We start from the raw sequence: 25,416 nt of genomic DNA, 5'->3' as shown, positions 1-25,416 counted from the left end.
AGCTAATGGAGAAGCTTAGGAAGTCTATATGATGCCTTGAAACCTTTGAAGCCAATATCTTTCCCAAGGATTCATTATTTTCATCTTCCTTGGAGATTACAGCCGCGCAACAAATAATGGAGTAGAACATAAGATTAAAAAGTTGTGCTGGTACTTATCAAAAAAAAAAAAAAAAAAGTATTGGGAACAAATCATAAGGCATTATTTTCTTCTCTTTGATGATTATTGGTTAGATCAGATCTACTGCTCTGCTCATGAATCAGTTCGATCATAGAGCAACATGCATAAAAATAGGCAAAATAAAAAAAGTGCAAAACATGTGCTTCGGATGTATACTGCTTCGTGGTTGGATCGATCCAATAATTCAGGGTGCGTCTGGTCTAATTAAAAATTATATTTTATGAGGAATTTGCCGGGTCTCACCCTTCATTTTCCCCGAGAGAGAGAGAGAGAGTGAGATAAAATATACACACCCCTCGTGCTTTGGAAAACAAACAAATGTAGGTCACATGTACAATCCTAAACAATTCTATTTTTTATAGATTCCCTCCAAGTGCTCATCTAGTTGGACAAGGAAAGACAACTGCTCATGGAATGTCCCACGGACCAGCGACAAACTAATATCAAAAGCTCGCGTGTATCATTTATTGAAGATTTTAGCAACAATTATGATAACATGTGCAATTGGTAAGCAAAATCTAATATTGTGAGAACAACTACCAAGCAATCAAGAAATCATTTTGTGAATTGTATAAAAATTGTCTTTAATTATTGATTTCCATTTTCTCATTCCATGCTCTTATTCATTGCCTTAGCAAAAGCTTAGTCTTGTTTTTGGTAATCTAGGGAAAGAAATTAATACTTAAACTCCATTTGAATGAAGAAAATTTGCATTTGTTTTCGGTTACTTCTCCACAAGGTATCCCATTGTCTACGAAGAAAATGTATTCAATTACATGTTAGTTTGGCTCATTATGTTTCACCATAGCATATTTTGCCCATAAGATGGTGGGTTATAAATATTACATCAGAAAAAGAAAAAAAAATATGAGCTATAAATAGAAACAAGGTAAATTATTAACTACCTTCATTTAATTACAATACTATAACCAACATTAATGTATTATCACCATGAAATAGGGTTGAAAATGAATTGGATATGGATCAGATTTCAGCATGTTCATATTTGTTCTAGAAAGATATAGATACAAGTTGGATATTAATTATATCCATATTTTTTAATCTAAATACAAATGTACATGAAATATTATTGGATAAAAATTAAATTTTAAGTAAAATTTAACAATAAAAATTAATATAAATAAAAATCATAAAGGATAGAGCAAGAACCTACTATCTAAAATGGTATTACACAGCATGCGTAGGTAATTAAGTGAGGCCTTAAAGTGTAGATACTAAACTCACATAGAGATTGACTCGACCAAGAATTTGGATCACTATTGTAATTAACTTTATATTTAAATATTTAAATATTAAAATTATTTAAAATAAAATATATAATATAAATTTTTAATAAATTTTTTTTATTAAATATCAAATTATAATAAAAATAAAAAATAATGATGAATTATTATTATTTTTTACAAGAGAATTATGTACAAAATTATGGCATATATAGAAGTTATTGAAATTTTTATATCTTTTAAATAATAACGTTCAAAAATCGTACAAATAATAAAATAAAACATATTTATTTTTTTTAATCAAAGGGAACACAATTGATTTTTTACCAAAATAATTATCTATTACTATCAATCAAATAGATCTATTTAATAATATGAATAAGTTTTAAATAAGTGGAGTAGAATTTTCCTTATAAAACAAGACCGCGCCTATCCCAGTGGTTGGGTAGTACTTACCTGCTTAAAATATATAATTCAGTTCTGGATTTAACACCTATTTTGAAATATTCATTTACCATTTATCTATTTTGAGTTAATGTTAGGAAAACTTTGAAAGGAAGAATCAACTAATAAAAATTTATTCCTAGTAATTTTTTCCATTCCCTACCTGTAATCTTATTTTGAAATAATTTATTTTTCAATTAAAGTAAGGCCTAGAAAGACATACAATATAAGAATCAACTAATAAGAAGAGAGTAAATATCAATGGTATTGGAGATGTTATCATTATTTCAGTGATATCGGTACGTGAATAATAGTATAGTAGATGATTTCACGGCTTGCGCCACCTCCGGTTCTCGGAATCCACCCTGCCACCCACCATCCAAAACACCTTCTCTCCACGTGATTCACTGACGACGCTGTCGTCACCAGACCCTCTCATCTGACGAGACCTGTCATAATAGCAGGACAGTATCACCAATTGTATGCTTCCACGTGTCCTGGCTCAATGGCTGTTATAAAAGAATTACTGAAAATGGCAATAGCCGTTAAAAAGTCCAACCATAATTTAAAAATATGGCCACCGCTGCACGAACTCGACAGCAATAATTAGGGTTGACAATGCCTAAGTTTAACTGGCTTCAAACCTTCGTAAATGGGCTTAAATTACTATTTAATGTGGTAGTCACGTGTGGATCTGAATTTTTGATCGTTCAGTAAATAGATTGAATTTAAATTAATATATTTTTTTATCCTTCTTATATCCGACCTGATCCTGATTTGAGATTGTCACCTCTAAACTACTACTGTCTATATGATCTCAAATGTCTTGATAAACAAATTAATCTTAAACTATTAAATTATTTTTTATATATAAATTAATATTTAATAATTATCGAAATGTTCATGACTAATTGGAAACTATTTTTATGGATTACAAGGCAAAAGATATTACATTGTGTGAGTGCTATTACTTCCGCATCGATTAGTATATTAGTGCTTTAACAATGATAATTATTTATTATTTATTAATTTTTTTAACTAAATAATTTCAAATTAATCTTGATAATCAAATTCATCTAATAATATTAAATTATTTTTATGTACTCAAAGATTTTTTAACTGTAATAAATATTTTATATTTAATTTAATAACTTTTATGAATACAAACTAGTAGTGCTATATTTTGCAACCAGTTGGTTTATTTGGCCCTTTTTTGTTTCCTACCTGGTTATTGCTCACCATGACATAAATACTTATACAAATATTTTATTCTTTACTATTAATTTATCATCATTATTTTATATTTTTTATTAATTTTTAATTTTTGAAGATTTTTTGAATTGCATCCAACCTTAAAATTTTACTTCTAATTAAATTATTTCTAAATATCAAGCTCATGATTATAATTTCATTTTTCAGCTAACTCTATTGCCCGAGCTATTGGAATGCTTATAGTTCTCCCCAAGTTGCTATAGGTCAGCAATTATTTTTTTTCAGTAGAAAAAATTATTGATTGGATCATATCCATTGACTCGGTGGTGGATCAGTTCAACCATGAAGCAACATATATAATATGGAAAAAAAAAAAGAAAAAAAATAGAACAATGTATATGTAGTTGTATGTGTTATTTTATGGTTGGATTAATTTACAATGGAGCTGAACAGATTCAATCAATATTTATTTATTTATGTTTTAATGATGTGTACTAACTCATGAATGGGGACCGCAGATGGTACATGGTTCAGAGAGCCAGAATATCTTTTTGTGTCTGTTTGCTACTCAGTTCCAGAGATTCCTTCTCCAATGAATAGCTGCTGCATTGCATCATCAGCTTTCTTACAGGGAAGAAAGGCTACCATTTCCAAGGTGGTATAATTCCATCTTTTCACCAATCCATCCGAACCACTTCCATTTCCATTCCTCGTGTTCTTTTTCCTACAGAAACTTCAATGAATCTTTTCGCTGCAAACTTCGTCCTTTCTAAAGCCACCAGATCTTGACCACCATCTCTTGTGTCCCTTCTCCCCACCTAATCTTCTGTCTCCTTGTTTGGCTCTACAGATCATTAAATACATAAAAAAAAAAGCCCGATAGGCTGATGGTTTTGTAGTCTTATATACTCTGAGAGTTGAGCATTCTACGGTAGAAACCATGTGGGGTTTGTGCTGAAACTGATCTTAGACTAAGAATGATCTGTCTTTTTTTTTTTTTCTCTGTGACAGAGGACAGAGGGGCTTTCATGGGATTTTATTTTGTCAGAGAAAAGATCAAAAAGACCAGCTGGATTTTGTGCTACATTTTGGCTTCAGCCTCAGATGACTTGCACCTGGCTTTTATACCAAGTTGAGATCGCACTGTAGGTTTTTGGGGTCTGTGCTAGTGTTGACTTGCAGCATTAGTAGGATCTGCTTTCCAGTGCACTAACGAGTAAATTTCACCAAACCATCTCGGCTGAGGGAAAGAAACTTAAAGGGAAAACAAGAGATACATTTGGTTTGCAATTTATCAGCACTTCTCTTTTGAAAGTTTAGTTGTTCCTTTTCCATGGCTCCATGCTTATATTGAAAGGTTTTTGAAACAAGTTTACCAAAGTTTCTTTAAGTGATACGATTCTCCCTTGGTTTCTTTTCTTTGATGTCCAGTACATGAGAAAGCTTGCTAGATATTGGTGAAGGTTAATATGTTCAGATTTCACTATCTTTGATATACTATTACTACTGTTGCTGCATTTTGTTTACATTTACCACCAAATGCCGTTTCACCAATCTTCTAACAGGTCTACAAGTACTCCAGTGGTTTAAGCCACTCAGCATTACCTGTAGATTAAAGGACTGTTCATTAGATCAGTTCAAGGCCTTCAGTAGCTTAGATTTCAGCTTGATTTGTTCAGAAACTGGAACTGGAAGACCTTTTTTGTCATAGTGACAGAATGAGGCCTGTGGATGACAAGGGGCATTACATCTGTGGATTAGCACAGGATAATCCTCGCTGTAATTCATATAACTTGGAGTTTCAGAATGGAAATGCCATTAACAAGGCTCGCCACCACCACAAGGTCTTGGGTTCTCGAAGCTATCCAGCCCCTTCAAAGTGGGATGATGCCCAAAAGTGGCTGGTTGGATTATCTGGTGGAGGGTATCAGCATCACAGCAAGAGCAAGCCCCGGAATTCTAATGCTGATGATAGAAGACTCCTCGATCCGATGCCTCCGAAGGGAAGGGATTCTTGTGGCAGTGCAGATGATGGGGTATTAGAAGATGATGCGGTGCTGCGAATTATTGCTCAAGATGGAGGAGAAATGAAGAAAATAGAATGCAATCAGTCATTATGGAGGATCAGTAAGCCAGTAGAAGATTCTGGTGTGGAAGTAAGGCCAGTTCGTGTGAGGGATATGGGTACAGAGATGACCCCCATAGCTAGCAAGGAGCCCTCGAGGACTAGTACACCACTAAGAGCTACAACTCCTGCATTGAGAAGTCCCATTTCTTCGAGATCATCCACCCCAGGGAGGCAGCGACAAGGCGCCCAACACCATGAGAGCTACCAAGCAGGTATGAGGAATTTGGAGAGGAATGGTGAGTCAGTGTTCTTTGGCAAGGCAAGTGGGAATGGATGTCCTACTAGAGGGGAAGATGAATTAGATGCCAGCAAGATTTCTGAGAATAAGGTTGCAGAACAAATTAGGAACACCGATTCTCTCGAGTCCCAAGCCATGGCTTGGGATGAGGCTGAATGCGCCAAGTACATGGCAAGGTAACTTTATAAGTCTTCCTCCTAAGGTTATTAGCCTTATTTTTTCTGCCTTCTTTATTGTTCCGATTTCTATGATGAACTCCTTCTCATGAGTAGTGATTTTGTTATATGAATTGAATGCATTTCAATAACAGCTGCTTGCCTATAAGCTTGTTACGTTGGGCCACTGATCATCTCTATCTGCTCTATATTTGCTTTCTCTGGAAGGAGATCCCCAGAGTTCACCTGCCATTCCATGTAGAACTAATGTCATTTTTTGTAGATTAAAAATTTGTATTCTTGAGGAATGCAAATTGAAGGATACTCACACTCTTCTTTTAACTGACAAGTCATTCACATTCCTTACCTTGCAGTTAGGGCCTTCTCTGGATTTAAGCTAAACATTGGTGCTAAAACTCTGTCTGAAGCATCATCTTATGCTTTCCCTTGCTTATGTCATATCAGGGTTATAAAAGATGAGATAGACAAATTAATAGAATCTATCATTCCAGAGTATACAACCAGGTGAAAGGAGTTAAAATGACTATTCTAAGAAAGATCAGTAAATGTGATGCACCTTAGTATATATTGCTGATATGTCCTGCATTATATTAACAAGTTAGCTGCTCGAGCTCTGAAAAATCATTGAAAGCAGATGTTCTTTATAAGATGTTTCAACCTTCATTGGTGAAACATATGCGGTATGCTGCATCATTAATATGGAGGTAAATGGACTGTTCACCGTAAATCTATTCATAGCAAGCAAGTATTTATGTTGTCCTCTTCTACTTTCTGTGGATCCATTTGTAACATACAACATTGACAGCTGAAGTATTGGATAGTAGCATACAAGTCTCTACTCTCTAGTGTCTTGGTTGTTTTTAATGCTGATGAATCAAAATATTCTTTGCATAAGCAAAAAGTTTCTCTGATTTGTCAGTAGCCTTTATGTCCAAAGGTTTTAAAAAGATATGTGATGACAATTACACTACATCAACTTCACTAAGCATCTATGCTATTTATTTTCAGATACAAGCGTGAAGAAGTGAAGATACAAGCATGGGAGAATCATGAGCAAAGAAAAGCTGAAATGGAGATGAGGAGGATGGAGGTACCAAATCACCACTTTGTCTATTATTTTTATTGATTTAATATTTTTTTTATTATCATGCAGGATATCCTTATGATAGAATTTTAGATTTCCTTGCAATGCTGTATATCAAATCTCTGAGACAGCTATAACTGGTATATACTATGGAAGTTCAATGTATCACAGTGAGGCCTTCTTCTAGCAAAAAACATCCTGTTGGAGGCAGACAATTATTTCAGATGCTTTACGTAGCAGCCAAAGACTCTTTTCCAGTAGCTGAAATAACCATAGATAATCTTCGTTAATGAACAAAGTTTGTCCTTATCTGACATTAAAACAAAGTGGCTAGTTTTGTTGACTGCCTTCCCTTCTTACAGTATCACCTTCTAGTTATAAGAATCTTTGTTAATCATCCCTTTTTATAATATCTCACATAATCACCTCATTGTGGGGATTTGTAATGGGATGTGACAACTTGCACTTCATTTGAAGGCTTTAATAAATTGCACTTCATTTGAAGGCTTTATATAGTCCTGTTGTCCATGTACTGCACCAAACTGTAAGCACATTTTTCTTTTCATTGAGTAGGGAAACAAAATGTTGCCAACAAGAATAAAAGGAGGATAAGAAACAAACGCCATCACATCAGCTGCCAAAATTTCATCATGGGGACTTGCTTTCTTGATTATTATTACTTATACAATCTATTGATCCGACCATAATTTACAGAACCCTGCAGATTAATTGCTGACCTGAAGTACTTGGGAGACATTAAAATCCTCAGAAGACTAGGCAGTGTTTGATATTCTAGCATAATGTTTTGGACTATGAACAAGCAAACCATGACAGAAAAAAATGGAACCAGCAGACATCTGGTTATATGAGTAGCAAACAATATAAGCAAATATGGGTAATCCAGGACATAATTCAGGTGATGTTGCAATTTCTTTTTGTTTGTCATCATAAAAAATATTCATTCTGTCCACTACCTCCTCCAGTTCCAATATTCCCTTGTGCTGGATATTATTCATGCACGGTCCCTGTTGGCCAGCCCATAAAGCGGAAAATTAGATTGGAATCTCACACCATTACTTACATTTTTTTTTAAAAAAAAAATCTCAAACCATTACAATGGTCATCAGTGTTGCTAGCAAAGTATCTTTTTCTAGGATTTGGACTATTATTTTGCTATTTCCTTTCTTCATATACCGTTTGTCAATTAATTCATGTCAAGCAATATATATCATCATAATTTTATTTATTTCTTATTAGCCTTTGGAAACCCATCATGAGTTACATAACAAGTTGAAGTCCAAGTAAATATAGGAAACTGTATGTGTTTATGTCTAAACAGGCGAAAGAATTTAACTGCCTTCATCTCTCTGCTTGACCAAATCATAATGGTAAGCTGTTCTTTTGATGTGAACAAGAGATCTGATCATCATACAATGTTACTTGGTATCATATGTTATGACCTCTTCTCTGGCTAAAGCTAATTCTGACCACACTTTCTGTTGCTCCTAGTTGAAGGCTGAAAGGATGAAATCTCGGGCTCAAGAAAAGCTAGCAAACAAGTTGGCTGCAACACGAAGAATAGCAGAGGAGAAGCGTGCTAATGCAGAGGCCAAACTGAATGAGAGGGCCACTAGAACTTCAGAGAGAGCAGACTACATTAGAAGGACAGGGCACTTGCCATCTTATTTTTTCTCCTTCAAGCTGCCATCACTCTGTGGTTGAGAACAATGTGATGTACTAAATAATACATGCTCACATCTTCTTTAAGCTGTATCTTCTTTTATTATAATTCTTATAGGTTGTGCCTTTTTGTAAGCATTTGGACTATGCTTCTAAGATGGAAATGCGGTTGGCATATGCCAAAATTTGTATCCAATGGTCACAACTTTTCACATAAAGGGTTGTGTCCTTCCCCAGAGTATTGCGTTCCATTCCCCGTTCATGTGCTTTTATTGCTCTCTTCAGCTTCTTGAAGCATTATCTTTCGAATTCGTCAGCGTGATGCATAGCAGAAGACTGAACTATGGATCTTGGTTGGTAAGTTCTTTCCTTTTCTTAATTACAGGGAGGAAGAGCTTCAAGAAGAAGAAAAACAGCAGTACAAGACACTTGGAAAAGATATCGGGTACTGCCTGTCAAAAATCGGTAACTTGCTAAATCTAGACATGTAAAATTTGATTATGGTGGTGCTACAAATGGATCAGATTACTTTTCTTTCTTTTACTAGTAAAATTGAATCTTCTTAAGCTGAGCAATTGCTACAAACACCACTATTGATTCGATGCAGCGATAACAAATGGAAGTTTGATACTTGAAATTGTTAGGTTGATCGATGCATCGTAAAGCTATTCCCAAAACTACTCAAAAGGTCCATTGAATGGCAAAGAATCTTTTGCTGTCTTTTCAGTAGTCAATGAAAAAATACAATGAATTTTGAGATTTTTTTAAATAATATATTTTTAATAAAATATTTTGAAAATACCGTGGTTCACAAACTATTTTCGAAACTATCGTTGGGATGGCACGTCGGATAAATTCGTGGGTTCAACCCACGAACTTATATTCCACGTGGGATAAATTCGTGGGTTCAACCCATGAATTTTTAGTCCACATGGATGTTAGCATGAATTTTGATATTTGAATTTGTGGGTTGAAGACATGAATTAAATAATTAATTCATGGATTTAACCCACGAATTCAAGAATTCATGGCTTGAGCCCACGAAGTAATTTTTTTTTTTAATTCGTGACCCCAAGTCATGTTTTCTTCTCCCTAGGGCTTCGATCCGCCAGTCCCCCCTCCCCCACGTCGTTCCCTCTCTTCCGACCATCCGGTCCCCCTTCCCCATGCTGTCTCGCATTGCTCCCCTTCCCTCTGACAACGGTCGTGCCCCTTGGGCTCCGTCCCCCTCCATGGTCCCCCTCGGCTGCCTTTGTGTCGTCGCCCTCGGATTGCGCCCGCCGGACCCCCCTCCCCTCGCCCCCCACTACTCCCCTCCCCTCCGACAACGATCACGCTCCCTGGGCCCCGCCCCCCATCCATGATCCCCCTCGGCTGTCTTTGTGTCGTCACCCTTGGATCGCGCTTGTGATCACCCGGCCCAATTGGGCCTAGAATCAATCCACAGCCCAGAAAAAAAAAAAAAAGGGGAAACAGAGGAGAAGACTCCCGAAGGGAGTCTTCTTCCTCCTCTCATCGGCTCCCAATCGGAGTCGGAGAGCCCCCTCTCCGGCTCTATTTAAGGAGGAGAATCCTCCTCTCTCCCTCTCACCGAAGATTTGAGACCCAGTCGGCGGCAATCGTCGGAAAACCACCGCGGAGACCATCCCTGTGCCATCCTTTTTGCTTGCCGGAAAAGCCTCGCCGGCGTCGAAGGTGAGCCTCCTCCCCTTCCTCTCTTCTCCTCCTTTCTCCCCATGCCCGTGTGCACGATCGTCAGCGACCGGAGTCGCCGGATTTCTTGGAGAAAGGGATTCGGTCCCTTTTGAATGTGTGGCCTTCCTCTTGCCGCAGGGTCGCCCCTCCTCCTGCCGACGGCCGCCCATGCCGGTTGCACCGCCTGCCGGCCGGCCAACAGGGGATTGTGAGATCTCCTGTTTCGGCTCAATGAAAGCCCGGGAAGAAGAAAAGAAAAAGGAAGAAGAAGAAGAAAAGAAAAGAAAAGAAAAAAAAAGGAAAAAGAAAAAGAAAAGAAAAAGGAAAAAGAAAAAGAAAAGAAAAGAAAATGCAAAATAGAAAAAAAAAATAAGAAAAGAGAAAAATTCCCTCTCTCCCCTCTTTCTCTCTCTTTTCTCTCTTTCTCTCTCTCTATTGTCTCTCTCTAAAAAGAAAAAGAAAAAGAAAAGAAAAATATAATAATAAAAAATACATGTGAGAGAAAGTTTCTCTCATCTCTCTCTTAAGTCTTTCTCTCTCTAGAATTGAACTTTCTCTCTTTACATTCTCTCTCCATTTTCTCTCTCTAGATTTTCTCCCTATTTTCTCTCTCTAGACCTTTTATCTCTTTTTATGGATTTCGTCTCTCTAGGGTCATTCTCTCTCTGATTGCATCACAGATCCTAGGATAAACTTGAGATGAAAATATGATGATCTGAGACTGCTCCAAAATTCGTGCAGTAGATTAGATCCTGATCCGATCCTTCTTCGAAATTGATAACATCGATCATGGTTAATCCATATTAAGTCATCCTGATATAATCTCTGATGATCTCAATCATGATTGTCACTTTTGAAGGATACGAAGATTCTCTCTCCACTTTCTCTCTCTACTTTCTCTCTCATGATCGACTTTCTCTCTCTAAAAAAGGTCTATGAATCCTGTATCGAGTCATGCCTTCATCTTTTAGAAGCTCATATTGACTCTAACAAGATGATCCGAAGTTGCTTTGATATCCGTGCTGTATGTCAATCTCATTTGATCATATCAAAGATCTTTCAAATTCATTATTAAAGAATCCTATTGATTGATCTTGATCTTAATTCGATCTGTGCTTCACGATTTCTTGATCAAATCACTTAAATCTGACCCTCAGATCAGAGACCCTGAATTGCCCTGGTATCTGGATGGACCGACACATCCGGACAACAATCCTCTTTCCTTATGATTTAATCTTATTATATTTATGAAATAGAAATTGATGATGATTTGATATTTTAAATAAGATTAGCTGATTCTTTTAACGAAGTCTGAAGATCTAAGATGAACGAGGTAAGTAGATCTTATGCTCCTTATTTATTTTTAAATGATCATGTTTTTATGCAAAGAATTGCTATTGATGAAATCATAAAATAAGGATCGGCATATGTGATATGAAAAAGCATGTTTTATTATGAGCATTGATTTCATGAATATGTCTTATGAAAATAGCATGACTATGAAGCATGAATTTCATTATTTTTCCATCTATGTATATGTATGCTTTAAGAAAAAGATATAATGATTTCAAAGGCTCTCAGATGGCTATGAATGAATTCCTTCGGGAAGGTCGACATCCGGAGCTAGCATCCACACGAAACATGGCCCTGCCAGCGGGTATAAAGTTGGCACATGAATTAAGAACTCTGTCGATTAAGAAACATGGCCCTGTCACGGGTATAATAGTGACCTTAGCATGAATATCTGTGAGCAATGTTTTGAAATATGACATGAATACATGATGACAATGATTTACGATTCATGATTGTGAAATATACATGATTTATGCATGCATGATGAGTTTATAACTTGTTTTATTATATGCTCTATGAAATGCTTTATTTTATATTATCTGTTATTTTCTAAATATTGCATTATCATGAAAAACTTATGCTTAATCCGATAAGAAAGCGCAAGTTCTACTTACTGCGCTAGTGTAGCTTATATTCTTTTTGTTTTCTTTTTATTTAAACAGAGAAATAAGGTTAGGATCGACAAAAGAAATTCAAGCTTGAAGATCGGCATAGCAAGCTTGAAAATTTGGCGGCAGAAGTTTAATTTATTTTATAATCATGAATATGTAGTTATTTATGAATGTTGAGATTCGGGTTAGTATTTGCTTTTGGATTTAGATGCTCTGAACCAATATTGGTTCGATTATTTGATGAATAATAGAATTGAATCTTTTTATTTGATGGATTTTAGATGATTATGATGGATTGGCTTCGTGTTATCATGGGCTCCATCCCTCGGTAGCATGGCCGTGTTATATTTCGGATTTGGGGCGTGACAGCGCTGCCCGGACCCCCCTCCACGGTCTCCACTTTACTCTTGTTCTCTCAGATCGTCGGATCGCACTCTCCGACCCCAGCCCCTCCCTTTCTTTCTGATGCTCGGATCGCAGTCCCCGATCCCCACCACCATCCCCCTCCCCCTCGACCCCGGTCGGCCCCTATGCTACTCCCCTTCTCTCCCACCGTGGGGTCCCCCTCACCTCTTCCACCCAACCCCACTTTTCCATCTCTTCGGTCATCTTTTGATCAACAGGCTGCTCCCCATATTCGGCTGCTCCCTCTGTTGGATCCTGGGCCTGATTGCCTTTCATCGGTCCGATCATCGGTGTTCCCATCATCCTTCTTCTGGTAATTTTTTTATATCATTATCTATTTTTTTGAATTTTTACAAGTGAAAAAAAAATAAAAATAATAATTGTAGTTTATTTTATTTTGTATTTAATTGGTGATTTTATGTAGAGCATGCTAAAATTGCTATATTTGTTATATATATAGTGATGGAAGAAAATATCACGGCCTTATGCTACATAAATGGTTCTATAGTTTATGGACCAAATGGCATTAAATACATTGGTCATCCTCAAAGGGCAATTAGAATTAAATCTGGAATTAAATTTGAGGAGTTGGAGAATAAATTATGCAGAATCTTTCATATAGATAGAAGTAAGAATAGACTCACGATAATATATAGATATCCACAGGTTGTGTAGCTGACATTATTAAAGTATGAATCGGTTCCGATTAATGAAGATGAAGATATTGAAATAATTTTTTCAATAATTAGTTCGTACTCATGTTTATCTAGTGCATAGTTGTATCTAGAAGTGCAACCTATTAAAGCTGAATAGGATGAATATGAAGTAGCCGATAGAGATATAAGAACAACTCAAGGTATTGAATAGATCGATCTATCTAGAACAACTTAGGGCACTGAATAGATCGATCCATCTAAAACAACTCAGAGCACTGACCATGCATTAGAAACTCAAAGTTTCAGACATGCAGATAACCAATTCCCTATAGTGGATCTTGATGTAGCAGGTGTCACTATCAGACAATCATCAATTTATAAACCTATCGATGATATGATGCATATATATAATCGGCTATTTGACGAAGATGGCATACGAAATGAAGATGAGATGGACTTCCATCCTCAGCAAGCTGGTACTTCTACTAATATAAGATGCCGACCTATGGAAGAGCATCCAAATTTAGGAGTATTTGAAGCTCCTTCTGAAATATTTAGATCAATTAATTGGATGACAGCTAATGTATCAATATCTTCTAGATTAGAGGCACGGTGTACCACCTGGGAAAGAAGTGTCGAGTTGTCAAAAGGGCTTCATTTTGCAGATAAGATGAAACTGCAAACTGCAGTAAAACGTATCATATTGAGAGGCATTATGAATTTAAAGTTGTCGAGTCAGAGCCAAAGCTTTGGGTGGTAAAATGCAAAAATAGAGAGTCAAGATACAATTTGATGCTCCGAGCCATTAAGCGATACGATTACTTTGAAATCATAAGGTATATCGATCCACATATATATGTTTTGGCTATGCTTTCTCAGGATCGTTATGTTTTCTCAGGATCATTTTGGTCTTGATTCGAGCTTTATTGCCAATGAAATTTAGGATGTTGTAAAAGAAATACCCATAATTTCTATTGCCGGTATTGGTGCAATTATTAAAAATAGATTCAATTACACGGCCAGTTATAGAAAGTTATGGGAGGCAAAGCAAAAGGCAATGGCATTGACATATGAAGATTGGGATAAATTTTATGACTTATTGCCAAAATGGTTGCGTGCTGTACAGAAATTTAATCCCGACTCTTAGATGAAGTTCATCAGTACTTCCATCGGTTATCCTTCATTGGTTGCATTTGATTGTGCTTTTTGAGCATTTGCACCATCAATTGAAGGCTTTAAACACTGTAGATAGATTATCAGTATCGATGCTATATTTATGTATGAAAAATATCAGAAGAAGCTGATGATTGCAACAGCTGTTGATAGAAATAACCAAATATTTTCACTTGCCTTTGCTATAGTAGACGAGGAGTCTACTGATACATGGGGCTGGTTCTTGACTTATTTTAGATGTTGTATTACATCACATCGTGGTATATGTCTTATTTCAGATCAGTATTCAGGTATATTGTTGGTTTTGCAGAACGAACGTCTTGGCTGGCAATCATTAGATGCACATCATGTTTATTGCTTGCGCCATATAGCAAGTAACTTCAATGCTCGATTCTGGAACTTCAGACTCAGAGATTTGATGAAAATAATTAGAATGCAAAGATAACTTAGGAAGTTCAATAAATGTATGACGAAGATTGAAAAGGTGAATTCGGAAGCTATTCAATGGTTGAATGAAATTTTCATGGAGAAATGGTCTCGTGCACATGATGGTGGTCGAAGATTTGGAATGATAACTACAATTTTATCTGAATATTTTAATGGTATATTGAAAAATGCATGCTTTCTGCCAGTAACTTCATTGGTGCAACTGATATTTTTTTGACTTGTATCATATTTTGATGGTCGACGTGCCCAGACAGATGAAGCATTAACTAGAGGTGAAAGATTTATTCCATTTGCTACAACTTGTGTGATTGCCAACCAATCAAAAGCAACATCTCATAATGTCACAAAGTTCGATAGAGCAAGTAGAGTATTTCAAGTCCAAACAGCATTTTGTGGGCCGTATAACAATAAAGGCAACAATACTCAAGTGATGGTAGATTTTAGTAGAATCAATATGTTTAAGTTATTATATATTACAAATAAAAAATAGCTTTTCGATCTAATAAGCTAATATGCATACAGATAGTACGGTTATCTGAGCGTACATGTATGTGTCAGAAATAGCAGTGTTATCATTTACCATGTTCTCATGTGATGGCTGCCTGTGCACATGTGTCAATTGATTTTTGGTGATATGTTGATCGGTGTTACACGCTAGAGAAGTATTATCATAGTTATAGCCATCAATTTCAACCCATCCCGCATGTAGATTATTAGGCGCAACAAACAAGTGACATCACCATTATACCACAGAAAGAACGGTTGCGACAAAAGGAAAGGCCACGATCCTCTAGACTCAGGAATGAAATGGATTGGACAGAAGTCGAAAATAGAACTACATGTCGAAATTGTGGCGAAGTTGGACATAGCAGACGGACATGTCTGAGAATCGGAGAATGAATCTTTTTTATTCCGACTTGTATTATTATCAAAAAATAAACTTCGTATTATTATCAGTTGTAATGTGATACTACTTTTATTTCGACTTGTTTCAAATATGTGTTTCTTTGATGGAGTATCAAATATGCATTTATTTGATTCAGTATCAAAAATTTATTTTTACAAATGTCTTTTACAGTATTGTGCATATGGAGCCAGGGTCGGTAGATCAGATGGTGTTATATGCTCAGGTGTCTTATTGATCTTCCACCATTTAGAATGGACAGGTATGTATTTATGTTACATGTGTTTAAAGACTTAAAGATTTGAGTTAGCTTCTTTTCATGTTTACTGGAGCATTCCTTTCTTCGATGTCGATGGCGAGATCTAGCCTTTACTCGCTCGACCCCGCTGGATATACGGATAGTTCCACTTTTGCAGCAGGCGGATTTTTACGGGCTTAGCCGCTTGGGATTCATCTCGCTAGATTCGCAATTGATCACCGCGTTCGTAGAGCGGTGGCATCTAGAAACCTATACATTTCACCTACCATCTGATGAGTGCACTATCACTCTGGAGGATGTCAACATTCAGTTGGATTTACTAGTTGATGGTCTTCCAGTGATAGGTAGCACATGTCAGGACTGGCGTCAGGTCTACTTTGATTTGTTAGGTATTGTCCTACCTGTTGATAAACTTAAGAGTTGCTGATTGAATCTTGTATAGTTGGGACAGCAGTTTTCTGAGCTATCGCTAGATGCAGACATTATAGCCATACAGCGTTGTGCTAGGACATATATTTTGCAACTGATTGGGGGGGTGTTTATATGCAGATAAATCAAATAACATGATGCATATAATGTTTTTGCCACTACTTGTCGATTTTGAGGCTGCAAAAAACTACAGTTGGGGTAGTATGGGCTTAGCATGGTTGTATAGAGGGCTTTGTAGAGCAAGTAGGATAGATGCACATGATATTATGGGACCTTTGATTTTACTCCAGGTATGGGTCTGGGATAGGTTTCTATCTATAGCTCCTTGTAGATTACTTCAGCCTCCTATAGATTCTATTATGGATTTGGCAGGTGGAGGTGCATTACCAGCTGGTCCTCTAGCCATGAGGTATGTAATTGTATGTACCATTATAATGTTCAAACTCTAAGTTTTTGTATTTGAAGTACAGTTGTATGTACCATTATAATTTCATTATACAAGTGGAGAGATGCTTTTGAAGTGATGGAGGTTTCCACCCATATTTTACTGAGTTATCGGCATCATCTTGATCGTCTCGGATTTGAGCAGGGATAAACATAACTGATTTACATTATTTAGATAATCTCTTAGAACGACTATGTTCATATTACTTATACTTAACCCTATGGATGAAAAGGTTGTATGCAGCCATATACTCCTCTGGTCCTAGTAGGTCTATCAGATTTATTTTTGTGGACAGCATATATAGCGGTGTCGGATGACACTTCATGCTTTTTTATCATCGAGTGACACTATCCGGATAAAGTGATGTGCCAATTCGGATTATGACAGACTATTCTAGAGGTTTGTGATACGGATTTCAGACTTCATCATATCGACCTTCGGGGGCGAGCCGATCATGACTGGGGAAGAATTCATCAGTAGTGGGTTGCACTTTGGCAAAGTCGGTAGGATTATATTGTAAACGGTCCAGCGACCGACGGTATGATGGACTATTATGACAACTACATGGAGTGATATCGTCGCATTATGCATCGATTCATTTGTCATGGTGGAGCGATGATTGACTATCTGGTAAGGTTTTATATTTTACATTTTATTTTTTGTGATTAACACATGTTTATTTGCCTACTGCTCATCTTTTGTTTGTGTCAGAGTGATAATCTGACGAGGATTCATCGTTTGGCTTGTCCAGACTCGTTATCTACATCCGGGCAGCTCATCCAGGATATTTGTACTTCAGACCTCCATGCCGTCCGACAGCATGCTTGTATCTCCATCGATATCTACGATCATGGCCGTGGCACTGCAGAGTCCACTCCTTCACCTTTCCTGGATCCCTCATCATCAAGAGCACCTGCATTGCATAAAGAAGGTACCAGACGATATTGCTCATCATCATTTCTGATCTCGAACTTTCCATCATTTAGTTCATATATGCCCTCACTCGTGTATATGCATGACAATATGATCCAGTTTCAATTCATAGAGGAGACTACAGTACATTTTGAATATGCAGCAACCGAGTACGAGGGATCGAGTGAGGGTCTGATGGAGCATCGTACCGAGTCGCATGAGGGTCCGACTAAGGGTCTGGGTAAGCATCGTACCGAGGAGCACGACGGTTCGACTGAGAGTCCGGGTGAGCATTATACTGAGGAGGGACCGAGTGAGGCTCTGCCTATGGGTCGTCGAGTGCAACTTGCAAGGAAGAAGTGAAGACCGCCTTGTGGCACGTGATGTATATATTTTTATATTTTTTCATATTTGTAGAAAGTATGGATTTATGGATTTATAGTATTACACATGTTTTATTTAATACATTTTGGCATGCCAAAGTATATTATCTAAGCAAAAAAGTATTTAACAAAAAAATTATAGTCCTAATAATTTAACAAAAAAATTAAAAAAAAATTATTTGAACTGACCCAGCAGTCGACCGACTAGATCTTGCGGTCGACTGCATTAGCATACTTTGCGTGCCAAAGTGGTCGACCGCACAGGCCGACTTGGCTCGATCGATCGGCTCGATGTACAGCGGTCAACCAAAATCACCAGGTGGTCGACCACCTGCAAAGTGAATTACACTCCTGGTTGACCGGCTTGAGCTACCTGGCTCAACCGGTGGGCTCGATGGACGATGGTCGATCAAAATTCTCAGGCGATCGACCATAATGGCACGGCTTGTATGCCACAATGGTCGACCGGCCTGAGGTTTCGGGCTCGACCAATCTGCTCGGTGGGCCTCGATCGATCGATTTTCTCACGTGATCGACTGATCTGATTTTAATATATTTTTCAAATTAAAAAAAAATTTACTTAATTTTTTTATAATTATTGATTGGACACTAATGCATTCTTAGTTTAGGGTGTTCTTGAACACTAATTATTGATTAACCACTTTGCTGTCAAAATCATATCTTAAATTTCACATAATTTTGATCAGACTACAAGATTTCTCATGTAAAATGACAGCAACAAACGAAAGCTACATATGCTTACATCAAATCAAAGTATATTTATCTAAAAATAAATGAAAAAGATGACAGATCTTCAGATGAAGCCTCACATACTGCAACCAATCGCTGAAGTTTTATCATCTGGAGCAGGGTTCTGTGGCGGTGGAGGAAATTGACGATCAAAATGCTGTACAACTGATCAAATCATCCAAATTCCTCATTCCAGTCGGGCACCTATCTGTGCAAATCCCTCATCCAGCCAAGCATCCATACGTGCAAATCTCTCGCTGACAGATATCTCCAATGCATCTATGCGAGCAGATAATGCATGCTGATCGGATAACTGCTGATCGGATGTGTAGCATGTGTAGGCTGCTTTCTATCGATAGGCTAATCACCTTCTTCACCATCATGTTCTTCTTCATCTACTATAGACATACGCATCCATACCCATCATGAAATGTATACCCATACGCCTCAGAGATGCATGATGTAAATGTCACTATATTTAACCTTGATAACTTCATCATCAGCCGTGATGTGGACATCAAATGCCTTAAATATAGCAGTCAGAACAGCTCCATATGGCAAGAGGGTTTTTGAAATTTGAAAATATTCAGTCATATAAAACATCATTAAATAGGGCAAATTAACCCTATCACCTTCACACCACCTCTCTTACGTCTATTTTTATTTGAGATCAAATCTGATTTGATCTGATTTTGATTAGATCAAAATAGGACTCCCAGTTTGATTGGATTTGATCCTGTCAAACCTAGTCTTACACAAACTCTAGCCTTATCATCATTGGATGCCTCCTATTTAAATAGAGGGGCTTTGGGATGTGGAGAAGCATCTGAAAACCCTATTTTGGACTTGGGTTCTCTTTGGGGCGTAGGAAAATTTTAGAGAGAGAGAGAAAGGTTCTCTTCTCTCCAAGTCAGAATCCTCCTACACCTTGTCTTCTTCCTTTTTGAGATTGTCTTGGAGATTGAAGAAGATCTTGTTCAACCATCAAGGAAGCGTTTCTACAAAGGAGCTAGCACCTCAGGGAGAACATAGAGCCTCTGATTAGATCAGGTCTGGTATGGATATCCATAGAGGTCGGGCATGTGTGTGGCTAGATCAGAACCTGAAGGCATTCACTGATCCGGATTCGAGAAGTTCTGCGATTCAAGTATGTGATTCAATCATAAATAAATTTTTAATCTCTAAAATCAGATGCTTTATGTCTTATTTATCATCATATGAACTAGATTAATAGGTATAAGATTTTGATCTATGCATGCGTAGGATTAAAACTATTTTAATCTTGACTTTCACTGCTTAAATTCAAAATTATTTTGAAATCTACATGCAAAATACCTAAAATCCAACAGAATCGACTCGGCCCACTGAGTCGGATCCTAGGATGAGTTGACTCAGAAAGGAGCCAACTAAGGTGGGCTCGGATTGGGATAACCCACCGACTGGATTTGATGGTTGGATCAAGCTAGCCAAGACTGCATGGCGGCGATCGTCTATCCGATCCAAGCCCAGATCAATGGCTGGATTGGGCGACAGGGGCACAAAGATTGGTGCTGGGAGTGATTCGGGCTTGAGCACGGGTGCAGTCCGGCCCACCAACAGGTTTGGCCCATTGGTGCTGAGTCGGGACATGGGCGATAGCCCATTCGGAGGCGCTGCAGCGAATAGGCCTTTTGGGCCTTGGAACGGGTTGGCAGGGATTTTGGGTGCGGGCTCAGCCTAGCCCAAGTGCGCCTAGCCTAGCCCAAGTGCGCCTAGCCCCTTGATTTTGATGCAAGTCGGGTACCTGTGAGGCCCAATGAGCGAAAAATAGGCCACGTGGGTCCAAGAGAGGTTCAGTAAAGAAGAATAGGGTCAAAGGTAAGGCCCTAGTCCTCCTAGAGGCTCGAACGGAGTTAGTAGCTAGTGATGGAGGCTCTAGGATCTTCATCTTCTCAATCAGGATCTCGGGGAGGAGGAAAAGGCATCGTTTCAGGTGGAAGAGTTGGCGATTGATCCTGGTGCCCCAGTTGAGGAGGGGTGTTTTGAGCAGGGCTGGAGCCCTTGGAGCATGACTTTGTGCCTCCTAGGGGAGAGGTCTTAATGCATGTGGATGCTTTGGCGGGAGGTCAGGACATGAATCATGAGGCTATAATAGTTCGACTGAGGTAGGCCATCCAGGGGGTGGGGGAGAGTCTGTCAGTAATGGACTCGGCGGCAGCTAGGATTGAGGCAGATATTCAAGCTGAGGGGGGTACTAGTGCAGATCCTCTTCCTCATCAGTTGTCGCAATGAAGCTATTGATTTAGAACACTTGGAGGGCAGGGAAGCCCTCGTTCCGAACAACGTTCGACAGAATTATCTAGTAGTATTGTCTTGACATTTATGTCTTCCTCGAGACCCAATTTCCAAGGGCGAGTCTTGCCCGTGCTAGACGATGGATTTCGTTGGTGTGGAGCACCTATATGATGGAGTCTAGGGGTTTGTTGGGGAGATCCTAGTGATGTAGAGATGCTGCTCGATCAGGATGGATGCTTTTCATAGATGCAAGCAATAGGTGACCTTAGTCATCTTGGAGCAGACCGGAGGTCCTTTGTTTTTCTATTTGGAGTGTAAGCGAGTATCGAATATAGGGAGCAGAGGGTGCTTTGGTTTGAGATTTTCAAGATGGTATCACAGGACTTGCCTTCTCTTATTGTTGGGGACTTCAATTGCATTGTGGGGTCCCACAAGAAGATGGACGGTAGGCAGTATGCGGATAGTATTGACCCTAGAGAGTTCAGGGAGTTCATCAGTGATGCAGGCTTGATTGATCTTGATTACTCTGGATCCAGATTCATCTGGCATAACAATCGATAGGGGGCAGCTAGGCTTTGGAAGAGGATTAATTGGGCGCTAGCCATCGTTGACTGCTTCCAGCACTTTTCAGGGCATCAGATTCAGCACCTCCCGAGGATTGCATCGGATCATTGTCCGATTTTCATTACCATTAATGGACTATGGATGCAAGGCTCCGTTCAGTTTTGAGAAATTCGAACTTTCTATCCGAGATCGTGGGATCTGATTAGTGAGGTGTGGAGGATGCCGGTTCGTGGGGATGCGAGATGTTGGGTGATCTGGAGGTGGAGCTAGCTAGGCACAGACTCCTTCGGTAAAACCGTCTTGAGGTTGGTGACATCTTTAGGCAGATCAAGGGGATGGAGTCGGGCGTTGTGGAGTTGCAGATAAGAAAGAACCAGGAGGGGTCCTCCAGGAGTCTGACTTAAGGGAGCTTCATCAGAAGCTCTTTGTGCACCACCTTTGCTCATATCAAGTTCTAACAGTGGGCAAAATTTTGTGTCACTAAGTCTAGTTTTGATGCCTTATATGTTTCTTGGTGTTCAAGCTTGTTAGAGACTTGTCATGATATCCCATTTGCTTTAAGCTTCTTTTGGAGGTCATGTGTTGATAATCAACTTTCTTTCTTTAGGTAATTCTACATTTAAATCCTCTAAAGATTTACTACAAGAGTCCATTAATGTGCAAACAAACATTTATTTTGATACATGCTGTTTGTTATAACATTACATGCCCTATTAGGTAAGTGCTCAATGGTATGTATTCATTTTTAATGTAATATATCTTCTGCCACTGGGGCTTGTGTTGTTGCTAATGATTGACTTCTTGTTATTGGTGGTCAAAAGGGCGATTATATGGCTAAACCTGGATCACCAATTTGCAAGTGCTTCCGAAGAAATGAGGCATGTGATTAAACTATTTATTTATTTCATATACTATGCATGCCCATCTTGAGTAAAAAATCCAACCTATTGATTCACTAATTCTTTTTGTATGATATATTTTGATTTGGCAACATTTCAAAGTGGACACTTTGAAGTGTTTCTCCTTTTTGTTATGAATACTAATTTCAAACTTTCTTGTAATATCATCATCTATAGTGTCCTTTATGTTATTTTTCCATGACCTTTAGTTTTGGAAATCAATAATGGATAAAATGGTATATGATAAATGGCACCTATAGCATGGGTATGGATACATGTTATGGATAAAACATGATACTGATACACCAACACAACAAAATGAACAAATTTTTGAAAAAGTAGGATATGATACTGATAGGATACAGGAATGAATATATGCATTTCTTTTTTACATGTAGGAAAGCATTAATAGAGATATATTGGGCTATCATTATAACATAATCCATGCTTTGTGCTATAGCATCAAATTCCGCAAACTTTTACATGATGCGCATTTTTAGTTTTTGAAAAATAGGATACTTAACATAAATATCACATATTTGTCTGTGAAGTATTTGACAAGTATCGATATCCAAAAAGTATCCAACATGGGCATGGCATATATTCTAAATTTGTCTATGCTTTGGTGAAATAGTCTGCCTCTCAAAAAAATGTTTTTTTTTTGACTGATGTAAAAAGAAAATATTTGTTGCAAATGAACAAGTTGTGGAGGAATTTTCCATATGCAAGATCATAATTATTGATATACGATAGAACTAGAAATAATGTGAATCATTCAAGAGTTGAAGTCATTTGCTTTATAAAAGAAGATGTCAATGAACTATAAAATGGTTTCATGGGATTCAGCCAACTCCTTGATCCTACATATCATTTTGAAATAGAATCTGTGTTATCAAAGATTTCTTGCGATTGTTCCTAGTATGGAATGAGTTGTCATCCACTTTGCTATCGTTTGAACAAATATGGTAATATTGTTCCTCCATTGATCAATTTGGGAAGTACCATGATTATCTAATAAAAAGGGTTTCATCTGATTGTAGAGTTTATTGATGGCAACATTTATTTACTGTTATAAAACAGAGAACTCAATAATGAAAATTATATAAAAGGCTCTTGTTCCTTTCATGACAATGAAGGTAAGAATTAAATGTTTGATCATTCCTTTTAAGAGAATATTAATATAAATTGTCTTAGTCAATACTTAAAGATCAAGTTGAATTCTAGTAATTAACACGTGGTGCAATATCCAGTATGAAAAACTATGATAAACTTCTGGCTGGGCCTTATGCCTGTTTTTCGAAAAATTGGATCCAAGACAGCATATGGGCACCTCTATATCTATGTGCTCGTATAGCACATTGAGTGCTTGAGGCATGAGACTTTTTTTCACTAAAAACTACCATGACTATGCTCTGTCCTCACTCTACACTACTGTGACTATGTCATTAAACTGTTGCATGTAGATGATATGATCATCATTGTTGTAACATTCAATATTTCCCAACTGTAGCAACACTTTTAGTGTCGGTTTTAGATTAAGGGCGTTAAGTTTCTTTACCATATTTTATCTCAAGGTTTGCTCAATTCCATGAGCATTGCCATGAGAAAAGTACACATTCATCCCATTTTCTAGTAATATTGAACTCTTTATGATTCTACCACAAATCATCTGACATGGCTTGTCCACTCAAGCACACCTCAAACTGTCACCACATCTGTTTCTTTTGAGAGAGAATTACAAAAATGCCTTTTTTTTTTCAGGGTTCTGTGTGACTTTCTGGCATCTGCTCTTTACCTTTGAGGGCAATCTTTTTTACCTTTCCAGTGCCACCTCCTGGTTGAAGCTTCAAACTTATGAGCATTTATTGGCTGGTAATTCTACTAAGCGGCATTTCACTTATTTTGTACATCTTCCTTGTCATCTGTAACCTAATGTTCCTCCATGCATGTTAAGTGGATTATGATAAAAAGGATTCTGGTCAGATTACAAGAATTTTGTTATTCTTTGTTTGCCACATTCATATATTCCATGGCTTCCTGACACCTAGTTTACTAGGTATCTCATGGACAGTTTTAAAATAAGCCACCTGACTATGCATTGTCATCTATGTGAAAACTTGATCAATGAGTTTTTCTTTCACTATGTGCATGGCATGGAGTGTAGAGTTACACATTGTTCATGGATGATGATGTGTTGTGAATGATGTTTGATACATACTCCTGTTGTATGACCGTTTTATCCTTTTAAGGGTTTTGTGCATACATGCTCTTCAGAAAAGTGCTTAATTGCTTATTTGCCCCTAAAACGGTGAAAGGTACATTTATACCCTTGGCTTGGTATTTCAGATAGGCCCTTCAAAATATAAAAAAGGTTACATCTGATTCAGAGAAAAAATGAAGAGACAAGTTGACTTGAATTTAATTGGGCCAAAATAAGGTCAGAATGATGAAAGTGAATGCAATATGACAAGAAGGCGATATGGGCAATTTCAGACTTTTGGAGGAAATATATGCATTTTCAACATTTTGAAGGGCAAAAATGCAAATGAGGGACTTCTAAACAGTTTATATACCAAAATCATTTATCTATATTAGGTCATTAAGATATCTTCAAGCATCATTTTCATTTCCCTCATCGTTTACATGCCAAATGACCTAGGACAATTTAAATTATTTTAAGTTGATGGACAAGAACATGTTTCAGTGCCAATATCCTTGTTTTTACAGTTGCAGTTTGTATATAGTTGATTTTCCACTTGCTTCATAATCTTTTGTCACTGGATTGAGAAAGGCATGCCAGTCCTTCATATTAAATTTAGCAAATAATGAGGATCACATGATTCAGCTAACGGCAATGAGCTTCTAGTTCCT

The 25,416-nt window shown here is 37.6% G+C and overlaps 1 protein-coding gene across 1 annotated transcript; it reads left to right on the top strand.

Annotated features, from left to right (window-relative positions):
- Positions 1-3,763: 3,763 nt before the first annotated feature.
- Positions 3,764-8,616, top strand: LOC105038667 (uncharacterized). Its single transcript, XM_073250833.1, has 3 exons — positions 3,764-5,622; positions 6,631-6,712; positions 8,216-8,616. The coding sequence occupies exons 1-3, from the start codon at positions 4,799-4,801 to the stop codon at positions 8,426-8,428; spliced, it is 1,119 nt and encodes a 372-aa protein (XP_073106934.1). The 5' UTR covers positions 3,764-4,798; the 3' UTR covers positions 8,429-8,616.
- Positions 8,617-25,416: the final 16,800 nt, after the last annotated feature.

The sequence above is a fragment of the Elaeis guineensis genome, chromosome 1 (genome assembly GCF_000442705.2).
Source record: "Elaeis guineensis isolate ETL-2024a chromosome 1, EG11, whole genome shotgun sequence".
NCBI classification, from domain to species: domain Eukaryota; kingdom Viridiplantae; phylum Streptophyta; class Magnoliopsida; order Arecales; family Arecaceae; genus Elaeis; species Elaeis guineensis.
This window is presented reverse-complemented; position numbering and strand designations above follow the sequence as displayed.